Here is a 17,477-nt window from a genome sequence, read left to right on the forward strand (position 1 = left end):
GATATTAAAACGTCAACACCGGCCAAGTAGCTTTTTACCTGAAGCCACGTTAAATTGAAGTACTTTTCGATAGTAAAGTTTGCTGATTTTTGGAGTATTTTCAACATCAACCGGTTGGGATCAGAATTTCCAAAAGAAATAGGAACACTCCCGCGTGTTGTAACACAAAATTGTCAACAAGAGGGCGTAAGTTCAAGATTACTGTAGAGTATACACACTGAGACAGGCAAAGTCATTTCTGCTTGTCTCAGGTTCCCTGCGAAAAAAGAGACGGGACTTTTACCTGTAAAAAGAATAGACACTGTGCATAATGATCCGAACGAGCGGGTGGTGGTACAAGTATTATTATATTCACCTGTAACTCGTTATTCAGGCTTTTCCCCCATTAGTGCGTACAACAGTACATGTTCTCTTATTTGGTGCTTGTCAACACTTCTTACACCGGTGGAGTATGTGGAAAAAAAAGGTTGTTGGTTTCATCATAAGGTTGCAAGTACTATTTTCAACGATTTGTCTTCTACTTTTTTACTTAACAATCAATTGTCTTGTTGTTTTGCCTTTAATAGGTATTGAAATTATAGCTCTGCAAAGAAAAAAGTTATATTACTGGTATATTCCCTTAGATAAAGGACTCCACCCATTGACTTGTAGAAAATTGCTTGTGCAAACAATGAACATCATCATTGTGATCACGGTACACCGTCACCGTTTTTTCCAAAATTATTCACGCTCCCTTTAAATCGGTCTTCTTTGCCCAATTGTTTACTAGAAAATAAGCACTAGAACACAACTTAACAATAGCGAGATTTTCAAGCCATTGGCCTTTTTTTCCTTCAAACTCTCAACGGTACACCATGGTGATCCGTTGTCAGTAAATTAATTACAGTCTACTGAAATTATTTAGCAATGAACGGATCACCATGGTGTACCGTTGCAAATAAGCCTAAGAAATGTGCTGTTGTGATTTCTACTAATTGTGCTTATACATAGTAATTACTACTAGTTCAGAACGATTAAACTTCCTAGTTTTTTCAAAACACAACGCCAAAATTAAGACGAAAAGGATGGTGATCCGTCAACGGTACACCACAATCCCGTGTAACCAAAATAGGAACAGAGTTTAGGACTGGGGATAGACTAGTTCAGGAAAACAAACACTCAGACGAACTTGCATCATTCCACTCTCTTTAATCCAGACAAAGGAAGGTACACTAGAAGATAGGCGTATCATAGGCGTATCTCCTTTAAAGAAAACCCGCATATCTAAATGGTCTTGGGTGCTCGCAGCTGAACCTAATGGCCTTCTAATAGTAACACCAAACCATGCCATAAGATGATATTTGCTGTTCATCTGAAATAATTTAGAAATACGACTTCCGCCGCTTTTGTATCTACCCTGCGAAGGTTGTACTTGACGGGTTGCAAAATGAGCTATACATATATGTAAGAAGACTTAAAAGAAACGCTGTGCCTCAATTCGGTGGCCCTTTCAAATGCAAGATGCGGTATTTATCTCTTCTTTTTTTCAATTAGATTTGGACTATCGGTTATAAAATACGCGAATCGCGCTTGACGGGAATTCAATGTTCCAAGTGGCACAGCCCTTTCGCCTACCACACCAACTGCGCCGACTAACGCAGTCTTCCTCTATTATTTTAATTGGTAGCCTTATTTATCAGTAGTTATCAGGATATACAACTTCACTTTGGAACCTTTTCAAACCTTCCTTTACAGCTAATGGCCTACTTTCACTTTGTGGTGATTCTTTTCTGATAAACACATCAGTCTCTCAAATATCACTAGTGTCGATTTTCTTTAATTGCTTGTGCAAACACAAATACAAAAACACACCAAAAAACACGGAAAATCTGTATATCACCAACCAGTCTACATACTTTATAGTTTACTACAAAACCGTTAATACTATCGCCAAAATTCTATTTAACGACAACTAACATTGCTCACAAGCCTAAAACGATAACTTCAGCAATCGTCACATCACTTACGGCGCTGAAAACAATTATTCCTGATAAATACAGTCTCGGTCACAAATGTTGTAACACAGACGGCAATTTGCCCCCTCTCCCCTTCAATGTTGATGTTTATGGGTTGGAGTGCAAAAACCAACCGGTAAATGCAACATTGATTGGAGGGAGGAGGAGGGGTACGTTATTAACAGCCTTGATGCGCTTCACTTGCTGTTCAAGCGAAGTGTTACAACTATTTATGACCGAGATTGTCTGGGTGTTGAATGACGTAATTCAGATAACGAAAAGCGCCATTACCAATGTATTCTATAACGTTTGCTTTCATGGGACTTTCATAATGAAAATATGTCGAAGCATGTTTAGCTACTTTTGAAATTGATAGAAAGAGATGACTTGTTGCTAAAAGGGAAAGATATCTTGTAGATTTACGAGCGAAAAGCTGCACAAGCGTAATGGCCTTTAATTGAACCCTGTTTCGATATTAAACGTCACACGGCCAAGAGCTTTTTACTGAAGCCACGTTAAATTGAAGTACTTTTCGATAGTAAAGTTGCTGATTTTTGTGATATTTCAACAGCAACGGTTGAAAGAATTTCCAAAAGAAATAGGAACACTCCCGCGTGTTTAAAAAAATTGTCAAAAAGAGGGCGTAAGTTCAAGCTACTGTAAGTAACACACTGAGAAGGCACATCATTTGCTGTCTCAGGTTCCTGCGAAAAAGAGACGGGACTTTTACCTGTAAAGAATAGACACTGTGCATAATGATCCGAACGAGGGGTGGTGGTACCAAGTATTATTTATTACCTTAACTCGTTTTCAGCTCCATAGCGTACAACAGTAAATGTTCTCTTTTTGGTGTGTAAACACATTCTTACACCGGTGGAGTATGTGGAAAAAAGGTTGTTGGTTTCATCATAAGGTTGCAAGTACTATTTTCAACGATTTGTCTTCTACTTTTTTACTTAACAATCAATTGTCTTGTTGTTTTGCCTTTAATAGGTATTGAAATTATAGCTCTGCAAAGAAAAAGTTATATTTACTGGTATATTCCCTTAGATAAAGGACTCCACCCATTGACTTGTAGAAAATTGCTTGTGCAAACAATGAACATCATCATTGTGATCACGGTACACCGTCACCGTTTTTTCCAAAATTATTCACGCTCCCTTTAAATCGGTCTTCTTTGCCCAATTGTTTACTAGAAAATAAGCACTAGAACACAACTTAACAATAGCGAGATTTTCAAGCCATTGGCCTTTTTTTCCTTCAAAATCTCAACGGTACACCATGGTGATCCGTTGTCAGTAAATTAATTACAGTCTACTGAAATTATTTAGCAATGAACGGATCACCATGGTGTACCGTTGCAAATAAGCCTAAGAAATGTGCTGTTGTGATTTCTACTAATTGTGCTTACACATAGTAATTACTACTAGTTCAGAACGATTAAACTTCCTAGTTTTTTCAAAACACAACGCCAAAATTAAGACGAAAAGGATGGTGATCCGTCAACGGTACACCACAATCCCGTGTAACCAAAATAGGAACAGAGTTTAGGACTGGGGATAGACTAGTTCAGGAAAACAAACACTCAGACGAACTTGCATCATTCCACTCTCTTTAATCCAGACAAAGGAAGGTACACATAGAAGATAGGCGTATCATAGGCGTATCTCCTTTAAAGAAAACCCGCATATCTAAATGGTCTTGGGTGCTCGCAGCTGAACCTAATGGCCTTCTAATAGTAACACCAAACCATGCCATAAGATGATATTTGCTGTTCATCTGAAATAATTTAGAAATACGACTTCCGCCGCTTTTGTATCTACCCTGCGAAGGTTGTACTTGACGGGTTGCAAAATGAGCTATACATATATGTAAGAAGACTTAAAAGAAACGCTGTGCCTCAATTCGGTGGCCCTTTCAAATGCAAGATGCGGTATTTATCTCTTCTTTTTTTCAATTAGATTTGGACTAATCGGTTATAAAATACGCGAATCGCGCTTGACGGGAATTCAATGTTCCAAGTGGCACAGCCCTTTCGCCTACCACACCAACTGCGCCGACTAACGCAGTCTTCCTCTATTATTTTAACTGGTAGCCTTATTTATCAGTAGTTATCAGGATATACAACTTGACTTTGGAACCTTTTCAAACCTTCCTTTACAGCTAATGGCCTACTTTCACTTTGTGGTGATTCTTTTCTGATAAACACATCAGTCTCTCAAAATATCACTAGTGTCGATTTTCTTTAATTGCTTGTGCAAACACAAATACAAAACACACCAAAAAACACGGAAAATCTGTATATCACCAAACCAGTCTACATACTTTATAGTTTACTACAAAACCGTTAATACTATCGCCAAAATTCTATTTAACGACAACTAACATTGCTCACAAGCCTAAAACGATAACTTCAGCAATCGTCACATCACTTACGGCGCTGAAAACAATTATTCCTGATAAATACAGTCTCGGTCACAAATGTTGTAACACAGACGGCAATTTGCCCCCTCTCCCCCTTCAATGTTGATGTTTATGGGTTGGAGTGCAAAAACCAACCGGTAAATGCAACATTGATTGGAGGGAGGAGGAGGGGTACGTTATTAACAGCCTTGATGCGCTTCACTTGCTGTTCGAGCGAAGTGTTACAACTATTTATGACCGAGATTGTCTGGGTGTTGAATGACGTAATTCAGATAACGAAAAGCGCCATTACCAATGTATTCTATAACGTTTGCTTTCATGGGACTTTCATAATGAAAATATGTCGAAGCATGTTTAGCTACTTTTGAAATTGATAGAAAGAGATGACTTGTTGCTAAAAGGGAAAGATATCTTGTAGATTTACGAGCGAAAAGCTGCACAAGCGTAATGGCCTTTAATTGAACCCTGTTTCGATATTAAACGTCACACGGCCAAGAGCTTTTTACTGAAGCCACGTTAAATTGAAGGACTTTTCGATAGTAAAGTTGCTGATTTTTGTGATATTTCAACAGCAACGGTTGAAAGAATTTCCAAAAGAAATAGGAACACTCCCGCGTGTTTAAAAAAATTGTCAAAAAGAGGGCGTAAGTTCAAGCTACTGTAAGTAACACACTGAGAAGGCACATCATTTGCTGTCTCAGGTTCCTGCGAAAAAGAGACGGGACTTTTACCTGTAAAAGAATAGACACTGTGCATAATGATCCGAACGAGGGGTGGTGGTACCAAGTATTATTTATTACCTTAACTCGTTTTCAGCTCCATAGCGTACAACAGTAAATGTTCTCTTTTTGGTGTGTAAACACATTCTTACACCGGTGGAGTATGTGGAAAAAAGGTTGTTGGTTTCATCATAAGGTTGCAAGTACTATTTTCAACGATTTGTCTTCTACTTTTTTACTTAACAATCAATTGTCTTGTTGTTTTGCCTTTTAATAGGTATTGAAATTATAGCTCTGCAAAGAAAAAGTTATATTTACTGGTATATTCCCTTAGATAAAGGACTCCACCCATTGACTTGTAGAAAATTGCTTGTGCAAACAATGAACATCATCATTGTGATCACGGTACACCGTCACCGTTTTTTCCAAAATTATTCACGCTCCCTTTAAATCGGTCTTCTTTGCCCAATTGTTTACTAGAAAATAAGCACTAGAACACAACTTAACAATAGCGAGATTTTCAAGCCATTGGCCTTTTTTTCCTTCAAAATCTCAACGGTACACCATGGTGATCCGTTGTCAGTAAATTAATTACAGTCTACTGAAATTATTTAGCAATGAACGGATCACCATGGTGTACCGTTGCAAATAAGCCTAAGAAATGTGCTGTTGTGATTTCTACTAATTGTGCTTACACATAGTAATTACTACTAGTTCAGAACGATTAAACTTCCTAGTTTTTTCAAAACACAACGCCAAAATTAAGACGAAAAGGATGGTGATCCGTCAACGGTACACCACAATCCCGTGTAACCAAAATAGGAACAGAGTTTAGGACTGGGGATAGACTAGTTCAGGAAAACAAACACTCAGACGAACTTGCATCATTCCACTCTCTTTAATCCAGACAAAGGAAGGTACACATAGAAGATAGGCGTATCATAGGCGTATCTCCTTTAAAGAAAACCCGCATATCTAAATGGTCTTGGGTGCTCGCAGCTGAACCTAATGGCCTTCTAATAGTAACACCAAACCATGCCATAAGATGATATTTGCTGTTCATCTGAAATAATTTAGAAATACGACTTCCGCCGCTTTTGTATCTACCCTGCGAAGGTTGTACTTGACGGGTTGCAAAATGAGCTATACATATATGTAAGAAGACTTAAAAGAAACGCTGTGCCTCAATTCGGTGGCCCTTTCAAATGCAAGATGCGGTATTTATCTCTTCTTTTTTTCAATTAGATTTGGACTAATCGGTTATAAAATACGCGAATCGCGCTTGACGGGAATTCAATGTTCCAAGTGGCACAGCCCTTTCGCCTACCACACCAACTGCGCCGACTAACGCAGTCTTCCTCTATTATTTTAACTGGTAGCCTTATTTATCAGTAGTTATCAGGATATACAACTTCACTTTGGAACCTTTTCAAACCTTCCTTTACAGCTAATGGCCTACTTTCACTTTGTGGTGATTCTTTTCTGATAAACACATCAGTCTCTCAAAATATCACTAGTGTCGATTTTCTTTAATTGCTTGTGCAAACACAAATACAAAAACACACCAAAAAACACGGAAAATCTGTATATCACCAAACCAGTCTACATACTTTATAGTTTACTACAAAACCGTTAATACTATCGCCAAAATTCTATTTAACGACAACTAACATTGCTCACAAGCCTAAAACGATAACTTCAGCAATCGTCACATCACTTACGGCGCTGAAAACAATTATTCCTGATAAATACAGTCTCGGTCACAAATGTTGTAACACAGACGGCAATTTGCCCCCTCTCCCCCTTCAATGTTGATGTTTATGGGTTGGAGTGCAAAAACCAACCGGTAAATGCAACATTGATTGGAGGGAGGAGGAGGGGTACGTTATTAACAGCCTTGATGCGCTTCACTTGCTGTTCAAGCGAAGTGTTACAACTATTTATGACCGAGATTGTCTGGGTGTTGAATGACGTAATTCAGATAACGAAAAGCGCCATTACCAATGTATTCTATAACGTTTGCTTTCATGGGACTTTCATAATGAAAATATGTCGAAGCATGTTTAGCTACTTTTGAAATTGATAGAAAGAGATGACTTGTTGCTAAAAGGGAAAGATATCTTGTAGATTTACGAGCGAAAAGCTGCACAAGCGTAATGGCCTTTAATTGAACCCTGTTTCGATATTAAACGTCACACGGCCAAGAGCTTTTTACTGAAGCCACGTTAAATTGAAGTACTTTTCGATAGTAAAGTTGCTGATTTTTGTGATATTTCAACAGCAACGGTTGGAAGAATTTCCAAAAGAAATAGGAACACTCCCGCGTGTTTAAAAAATTGTCAAAAAGAGGGCGTAAGTTCAAGCTACTGTAAGTAACACACTGAGAAGGCACATCATTTGCTGTCTCAGGTTCCTGCGAAAAAGAGACGGGACTTTTACCTGTAAAAGAATAGACACTGTGCATAATGATCCGAACGAGGGGTGGTGGTACCAAGTATTATTTATTACCTTAACTCGTTTTCAGCTCCATAGCGTACAACAGTAAATGTTCTCTTTTTGGTGTGTAAACACATTCTTACACCGGTGGAGTATGTGGAAAAAGGTTGTTGGTTTCATCATAAGGTTGCAAGTACTATTTTCAACGATTTGTCTTCTACTTTTTTACTTAACAATCAATTGTCTTGTTGTTTTGCCTTTTAATAGGTATTGAAATTATAGCTCTGCAAAGAAAAAGTTATATTTACTGGTATATTCCCTTAGATAAAGGACTCCACCCATTGACTTGTAGAAAATTGCTTGTGCAAACAATGAACATCATCATTGTGATCACGGTACACCGTCACCGTTTTTTCCAAAATTATTCACGCTCCCTTTAAATCGGTCTTCTTTGCCCAATTGTTTACTAGAAAATAAGCACTAGAACACCACTTAACAATAGCGAGATTTTCAAGCCATTGGCCTTTTTTTCCTTCAAAATCTCAACGGTACACCATGGTGATCCGTTGTCAGTAAATTAATTACAGTCTACTGAAATTATTTAGCAATGAACGGATCACCATGGTGTACCGTTGCAAATAAGCCTAAGAAATGTGCTGTTGTGATTTCTACTAATTGTGCTTATACATAGTAATTACTACTAGTTCAGAACGATTAAACTTCCTAGTTTTTTCAAAACACAACGCCAAAATTAAGACGAAAAGGATGGTGATCCGTCAACGGTACACCACAATCCCGTGTAACCAAAATAGGAACAGAGTTTAGGACTGGGGATAGACTAGTTCAGGAAAACAAACACTCAGACGAACTTGCATCATTCCACTCTCTTTAATCCAGACAAAGGAAGGTACACATAGAAGATAGGCGTATCATAGGCGTATCTCCTTTAAAGAAAACCCGCATATCTAAATGGTCTTGGGTGCTCGCAGCTGAACCTAATGGCCTTCTAATAGTAACACCAAACCATGCCATAAGATGATATTTGCTGTTCATCTGAAATAATTTAGAAATACGACTTCCGCCGCTTTTGTATCTACCCTGCGAAGGTTGTACTTGACGGGTTGCAAAATGAGCTATACATATATGTAAGAAGACTTAAAAGAAACGCTGTGCCTCAATTCGGTGGCCCTTTCAAATGCAAGATGCGGTATTTATCTCTTCTTTTTTTCAATTAGATTTGGACTAATCGGTTATAAAATACGCGAATCGCGCTTGACGGGAATTCAATGTTCCAAGTGGCACAGCCCTTTCGCCTACCACACCAACTGCGCCGACTAACGCAGTCTTCCTCTATTATTTTAATTGGTAGCCTTATTTATCAGTAGTTATCAGGATATACAACTTCACTTTGGAACCTTTTCAAACCTTCCTTTACAGCTAATGGCCTACTTTCACTTTGTGGTGATTCTTTTCTGATAAACACATCAGTCTCTCAAAATATCACTAGTGTCGATTTTCTTTAATTGCTTGTGCAAACACAAATACAAAAACACACCAAAAAACACGGAAAATCTGTATATCACCAAACCAGTCTACATACTTTATAGTTTACTACAAAACCGTTAATACTATCGCCAAAATTCTATTTAACGACAACTAACATTGCTCACAAGCCTAAAACGATAACTTCAGCAATCGTCACATCACTTACGGCGCTGAAAACAATTATTCCTGATAAATACAGTCTCGGTCACAAATGTTGTAACACAGACGGCAATTTGCCCCCTCTCCCCCTTCAATGTTGATGTTTATGGGTTGGAGTGCAAAAACCAACCGGTAAATGCAACATTGATTGGAGGGAGGAGGAGGGGTACGTTATTAACAGCCTTGATGCGCTTCACTTGCTGTTCAAGCGAAGTGTTACAACTATTTATGACCGAGATTGTCTGGGTGTTGAATGACGTAATTCAGATAACGAAAAGCGCCATTACCAATGTATTCTATAACGTTTGCTTTCATGGGACTTTCATAATGAAAATATGTCGAAGCATGTTTAGCTACTTTTGAAATTGATAGAAAGAGATGACTTGTTGCTAAAAGGGAAAGATATCTTGTAGATTTACGAGCGAAAAGCTGCACAAGCGTAATGGCCTTTAATTGAACCCTGTTTCGATATTAAACGTCACACGGCCAAGAGCTTTTTACTGAAGCCACGTTAAATTGAAGTACTTTTCGATAGTAAAGTTGCTGATTTTTGTGATATTTCAACAGCAACGGTTGAAAGAATTTCCAAAAGAAATAGGAACACTCCCGCGTGTTTAAAAAAATTGTCAAAAAGAGGGCGTAAGTTCAAGCTACTGTAAGTAACACACTGAGAAGGCACATCATTTGCTGTCTCAGGTTCCTGCGAAAAAGAGACGGGACTTTTACCTGTAAAAGAATAGACACTGTGCATAATGATCCGAACGAGGGGTGGTGGTACCAAGTATTATTTATTACCTTAACTCGTTTTCAGCTCCATAGCGTACAACAGTAAATGTTCTCTTTTTGGTGTGTAAACACATTCTTACACCGGTGGAGTATGTGGAAAAAAGGTTGTTGGTTTCATCATAAGGTTGCAAGTACTATTTTCAACGATTTGTCTTCTACTTTTTTACTTAACAATCAATTGTCTTGTTGTTTTGCCTTTTAATAGGTATTGAAATTATAGCTCTGCAAAGAAAAAGTTATATTTACTGGTATATTCCCTTAGATAAAGGACTCCACCCATTGACTTGTAGAAAATTGCTTGTGCAAACAATGAACATCATCATTGTGATCACGGTACACCGTCACCGTTTTTTCCAAAATTATTCACGCTCCCTTTAAATCGGTCTTCTTTGCCCAATTGTTTACTAGAAAATAAGCACTAGAACACCACTTAACAATAGCGAGATTTTCAAGCCATTGGCCTTTTTTTCCTTCAAAATCTCAACGGTACACCATGGTGATCCGTTGTCAGTAAATTAATTACAGTCTACTGAAATTATTTAGCAATGAACGGATCACCATGGTGTACCGTTGCAAATAAGCCTAAGAAATGTGCTGTTGTGATTTCTACTAATTGTGCTTATACATAGTAATTACTACTAGTTCAGAACGATTAAACTTCCTAGTTTTTTCAAAACACAACGCCAAAATTAAGACGAAAAGGATGGTGATCCGTCAACGGTACACCACAATCCCGTGTAACCAAAATAGGAACAGAGTTTAGGACTGGGGATAGACTAGTTCAGGAAAACAAACACTCAGACGAACTTGCATCATTCCACTCTCTTTAATCCAGACAAAGGAAGGTACACATAGAAGATAGGCGTATCATAGGCGTATCTCCTTTAAAGAAAACCCGCATATCTAAATGGTCTTGGGTGCTCGCAGCTGAACCTAATGGCCTTCTAATAGTAACACCAAACCATGCCATAAGATGATATTTGCTGTTCATCTGAAATAATTTAGAAATACGACTTCCGCCGCTTTTGTATCTACCCTGCGAAGGTTGTACTTGACGGGTTGCAAAATGAGCTATACATATATGTAAGAAGACTTAAAAGAAACGCTGTGCCTCAATTCGGTGGCCCTTTCAAATGCAAGATGCGGTATTTATCTCTTCTTTTTTTCAATTAGATTTGGACTAATCGGTTATAAAATACGCGAATCGCGCTTGACGGGAATTCAATGTTCCAAGTGGCACAGCCCTTTCGCCTACCACACCAACTGCGCCGACTAACGCAGTCTTCCTCTATTATTTTAATTGGTAGCCTTATTTATCAGTAGTTATCAGGATATACAACTTCACTTTGGAACCTTTTCAAACCTTCCTTTACAGCTAATGGCCTACTTTCACTTTGTGGTGATTCTTTTCTGATAAACACATCAGTCTCTCAAAATATCACTAGTGTCGATTTTCTTTAATTGCTTGTGCAAACACAAATACAAAAACACACCAAAAAACACGGAAAATCTGTATATCACCAAACCAGTCTACATACTTTATAGTTTACTACAAAACCGTTAATACTATCGCCAAAATTCTATTTAACGACAACTAACATTGCTCACAAGCCTAAAACGATAACTTCAGCAATCGTCACATCACTTACGGCGCTGAAAACAATTATTCCTGATAAATACAGTCTCGGTCACAAATGTTGTAACACAGACGGCAATTTGCCCCCTCTCCCCCTTCAATGTTGATGTTTATGGGTTGGAGTGCAAAAACCAACCGGTAAATGCAACATTGATTGGAGGGAGGAGGAGGGGTACGTTATTAACAGCCTTGATGCGCTTCACTTGCTGTTCAAGCGAAGTGTTACAACTATTTATGACCGAGATTGTCTGGGTGTTGAATGACGTAATTCAGATAACGAAAAGCGCCATTACCAATGTATTCTATAACGTTTGCTTTCATGGGACTTTCATAATGAAAATATGTCGAAGCATGTTTAGCTACTTTTGAAATTGATAGAAAGAGATGACTTGTTGCTAAAAGGGAAAGATATCTTGTAGATTTACGAGCGAAAAGCTGCACAAGCGTAATGGCCTTTAATTGAACCCTGTTTCGATATTAAACGTCACACGGCCAAGAGCTTTTTACTGAAGCCACGTTAAATTGAAGTACTTTTCGATAGTAAAGTTGCTGATTTTTGTGATATTTCAACAGCAACGGTTGGAAGAATTTCCAAAAGAAATAGGAACACTCCCGCGTGTTTAAAAAAATTGTCAAAAAGAGGGCGTAAGTTCAAGCTACTGTAAGTAACACACTGAGAAGGCACATCATTTGCTGTCTCAGGTTCCTGCGAAAAAGAGACGGGACTTTTACCTGTAAAAGAATAGACACTGTGCATAATGATCCGAACGAGGGGTGGTGGTACCAAGTATTATTTATTACCTTAACTCGTTTTCAGCTCCATAGCGTACAACAGTAAATGTTCTCTTTTTGGTGTGTAAACACATTCTTACACCGGTGGAGTATGTGGAAAAAAGGTTGTTGGTTTCATCATAAGGTTGCAAGTACTATTTTCAACGATTTGTCTTCTACTTTTTTACTTAACAATCAATTGTCTTGTTGTTTTGCCTTTTAATAGGTATTGAAATTATAGCTCTGCAAAGAAAAAGTTATATTTACTGGTATATTCCCTTAGATAAAGGACTCCACCCATTGACTTGTAGAAAATTGCTTGTGCAAACAATGAACATCATCATTGTGATCACGGTACACCGTCACCGTTTTTTCCAAAATTATTCACGCTCCCTTTAAATCGGTCTTCTTTGCCCAATTGTTTACTAGAAAATAAGCACTAGAACACCACTTAACAATAGCGAGATTTTCAAGCCATTGGCCTTTTTTTCCTTCAAAATCTCAACGGTACACCATGGTGATCCGTTGTCAGTAAATTAATTACAGTCTACTGAAATTATTTAGCAATGAACGGATCACCATGGTGTACCGTTGCAAATAAGCCTAAGAAATGTGCTGTTGTGATTTCTACTAATTGTGCTTATACATAGTAATTACTACTAGTTCAGAACGATTAAACTTCCTAGTTTTTTCAAAACACAACGCCAAAATTAAGACGAAAGGGATGGTGATCCGTCAACGGTACACCACAATCCCGTGTAACCAAAATAGGAACAGAGTTTAGGACTGGGGATAGACTAGTTCAGGAAAACAAACACTCAGACGAACTTGCATCATTCCACTCTCTTTAATCCAGACAAAGGAAGGTACACATAGAAGATAGGCGTATCATAGGCGTATCTCCTTTAAAGAAAACCCGCATATCTAAATGGTCTTGGGTGCTCGCAGCTGAACCTAATGGCCTTCTAATAGTAACACCAAACCATGCCATAAGATGATATTTGCTGTTCATCTGAAATAATTTAGAAATACGACTTCCGCCGCTTTTGTATCTACCCTGCGAAGGTTGTACTTGACGGGTTGCAAAATGAGCTATACATATATGTAAGAAGACTTAAAAGAAACGCTGTGCCTCAATTCGGTGGCCCTTTCAAATGCAAGATGCGGTATTTATCTCTTCTTTTTTTCAATTAGATTTGGACTAATCGGTTATAAAATACGCGAATCGCGCTTGACGGGAATTCAATGTTCCAAGTGGCACAGCCCTTTCGCCTACCACACCAACTGCGCCGACTAACGCAGTCTTCCTCTATTATTTTAATTGGTAGCCTTATTTATCAGTAGTTATCAGGATATACAACTTCACTTTGGAACCTTTTCAAACCTTCCTTTACAGCTAATGGCCTACTTTCACTTTGTGGTGATTCTTTTCTGATAAACACATCAGTCTCTCAAAATATCACTAGTGTCGATTTTCTTTAATTGCTTGTGCAAACACAAATACAAAAACACACCAAAAAACACGGAAAATCTGTATATCACCAAACCAGTCTACATACTTTATAGTTTACTACAAAACCGTTAATACTATCGCCAAAATTCTATTTAACGACAACTAACATTGCTCACAAGCCTAAAACGATAACTTCAGCAATCGTCACATCACTTACGGCGCTGAAAACAATTATTCCTGATAAATACAGTCTCGGTCACAAATGTTGTAACACAGACGGCAATTTGCCCCCTCTCCCCCTTCAATGTTGATGTTTATGGGTTGGAGTGCAAAAACCAACCGGTAAATGCAACATTGATTGGAGGGAGGAGGAGGGGTACGTTATTAACAGCCTTGATGCGCTTCACTTGCTGTTCAAGCGAAGTGTTACAACTATTTATGACCGAGATTGTCTGGGTGTTGAATGACGTAATTCAGATAACGAAAAGCGCCATTACCAATGTATTCTATAACGTTTGCTTTCATGGGACTTTCATAATGAAAATATGTCGAAGCATGTTTAGCTACTTTTGAAATTGATAGAAAGAGATGACTTGTTGCTAAAAGGGAAAGATATCTTGTAGATTTACGAGCGAAAAGCTGCACAAGCGTAATGGCCTTTAATTGAACCCTGTTTCGATATTAAACGTCACACGGCCAAGAGCTTTTTACTGAAGCCACGTTAAATTGAAGTACTTTTCGATAGTAAAGTTGCTGATTTTTGTGATATTTCAACAGCAACGGTTGGAAGAATTTCCAAAAGAAATAGGAACACTCCCGCGTGTTTAAAAAAATTGTCAAAAAGAGGGCGTAAGTTCAAGCTACTGTAAGTAACACACTGAGAAGGCACATCATTTGCTGTCTCAGGTTCCTGCGAAAAAGAGACGGGACTTTTACCTGTAAAAGAATAGACACTGTGCATAATGATCCGAACGAGGGGTGGTGGTACCAAGTATTATTTATTACCTTAACTCGTTTTCAGCTCCATAGCGTACAACAGTAAATGTTCTCTTTTTGGTGTGTAAACACATTCTTACACCGGTGGAGTATGTGGAAAAAAGGTTGTTGGTTTCATCATAAGGTTGCAAGTACTATTTTCAACGATTTGTCTTCTACTTTTTTACTTAACAATCAATTGTCTTGTTGTTTTGCCTTTTAATAGGTATTGAAATTATAGCTCTGCAAAGAAAAAGTTATATTTACTGGTATATTCCCTTAGATAAAGGACTCCACCCATTGACTTGTAGAAAATTGCTTGTGCAAACAATGAACATCATCATTGTGATCACGGTACACCGTCACCGTTTTTTCCAAAATTATTCACGCTCCCTTTAAATCGGTCTTCTTTGCCCAATTGTTTACTAGAAAATAAGCACTAGAACACCACTTAACAATAGCGAGATTTTCAAGCCATTGGCCTTTTTTTCCTTCAAAATCTCAACGGTACACCATGGTGATCCGTTGTCAGTAAATTAATTACAGTCTACTGAAATTATTTAGCAATGAACGGATCACCATGGTGTACCGTTGCAAATAAGCCTAAGAAATGTGCTGTTGTGATTTCTACTAATTGTGCTTATACATAGTAATTACTACTAGTTCAGAACGATTAAACTTCCTAGTTTTTTCAAAACACAACGCCAAAATTAAGACGAAAGGGATGGTGATCCGTCAACGGTACACCACAATCCCGTGTAACCAAAATAGGAACAGAGTTTAGGACTGGGGATAGACTAGTTCAGGAAAACAAACACTCAGACGAACTTGCATCATTCCACTCTCTTTAATCCAGACAAAGGAAGGTACACATAGAAGATAGGCGTATCATAGGCGTATCTCCTTTAAAGAAAACCCGCATATCTAAATGGTCTTGGGTGCTCGCAGCTGAACCTAATGGCCTTCTAATAGTAACACCAAACCATGCCATAAGATGATATTTGCTGTTCATCTGAAATAATTTAGAAATACGACTTCCGCCGCTTTTGTATCTACCCTGCGAAGGTTGTACTTGACGGGTTGCAAAATGAGCTATACATATATGTAAGAAGACTTAAAAGAAACGCTGTGCCTCAATTCGGTGGCCCTTTCAAATGCAAGATGCGGTATTTATCTCTTCTTTTTTTCAATTAGATTTGGACTAATCGGTTATAAAATACGCGAATCGCGCTTGACGGGAATTCAATGTTCCAAGTGGCACAGCCCTTTCGCCTACCACACCAACTGCGCCGACTAACGCAGTCTTCCTCTATTATTTTAATTGGTAGCCTTATTTATCAGTAGTTATCAGGATATACAACTTCACTTTGGAACCTTTTCAAACCTTCCTTTACAGCTAATGGCCTACTTTCACTTTGTGGTGATTCTTTTCTGATAAACACATCAGTCTCTCAAAATATCACTAGTGTCGATTTTCTTTAATTGCTTGTGCAAACACAAATACAAAAACACACCAAAAAACACGGAAAATCTGTATATCACCAAACCAGTCTACATACTTTATAGTTTACTACAAAACCGTTAATACTATCGCCAAAATTCTATTTAACGACAACTAACATTGCTCACAAGCCTAAAACGATAACTTCAGCAATCGTCACATCACTTACGGCGCTGAAAACAATTATTCCTGATAAATACAGTCTCGGTCACAAATGTTGTAACACAGACGGCAATTTGCCCCCTCTCCCCCTTCAATGTTGATGTTTATGGGTTGGAGTGCAAAAACCAACCGGTAAATGCAACATTGATTGGAGGGAGGAGGAGGGGTACGTTATTAACAGCCTTGATGCGCTTCACTTGCTGTTCAAGCGAAGTGTTACAACTATTTATGACCGAGATTGTAGACTACAATGAAGTCGCTCAAGTGCCACTTTCTGGCCATTTTCAAGCAGTATTTCCCAGACAATAATCCTAGGATTTACAAGAAGCAGGGCTGTGACATGGTTCTTTTATTTAGCAAATAGACCAATTTCGATATATTACAATTCAGTCCTAAACAAAAGACATCATCTCGAGGCTCTGGGGAATAAATGTAAGGATTTGTATGAGTTTATTCCCCAGGGCCTCGAGATGATGCCTTTTGTTTTCGACTGAATTTTAATATATCGAAATTGGTCTATTGTTCTTTGCTCGCATGCATTTTCCCTCGCTTTGCGCCGGCTGCATGCACTTTCTTCGCTTTACGATTGGCTAATTTGAACGCCTGACTCTGTGGTGATTGGCCATCGTCATAACCATGGCTGCTTTCGATTTCTTAACTCTCAGTTTAAAAAGCGCTATATATTCCTTTTGATAGTGAAGTGGTAGACAAAGGCGGCGTTGAACCACTAATTGCTCTACTCAATGATGAAAAGCCGCTGGTTCAAGCAAATGCAGCTGTGTGCCTCACGAATCTCGCAACAGAAGGTATGTATGCGTTAGCTGTTAAGAGGGATTTAGGAAAGTAGTTTGGAAGCTTTATTTTTAACTTTTTGCGTCACGCCCTGATTTTCGTTGAAACTTTGAAACGAGTTTCA

At 38.3% G+C, this 17,477-nt stretch overlaps 1 protein-coding gene across 1 annotated transcript in view; it reads left to right on the plus strand.

The window, feature by feature from the left end:
* The window catches only part of LOC137997943 (armadillo repeat-containing protein 3-like), an 84,630-nt gene that overhangs the window by 53,978 nt on the left and 13,175 nt on the right, over positions 1 to 17,477 (plus strand). Inside the window, exon 16 of the mRNA XM_068844273.1 lies at positions 17,258 to 17,367. Within this exon, the coding sequence (XP_068700374.1) occupies positions 17,258 to 17,367 (110 nt within the window). The remainder of the gene's footprint in view (positions 1 to 17,257; positions 17,368 to 17,477) is intronic.

This window comes from Montipora foliosa, chromosome 3 (assembly GCF_036669935.1).
Source record: "Montipora foliosa isolate CH-2021 chromosome 3, ASM3666993v2, whole genome shotgun sequence".
Classification (NCBI taxonomy): Eukaryota; Metazoa; Cnidaria; class Anthozoa; order Scleractinia; family Acroporidae; genus Montipora; species Montipora foliosa.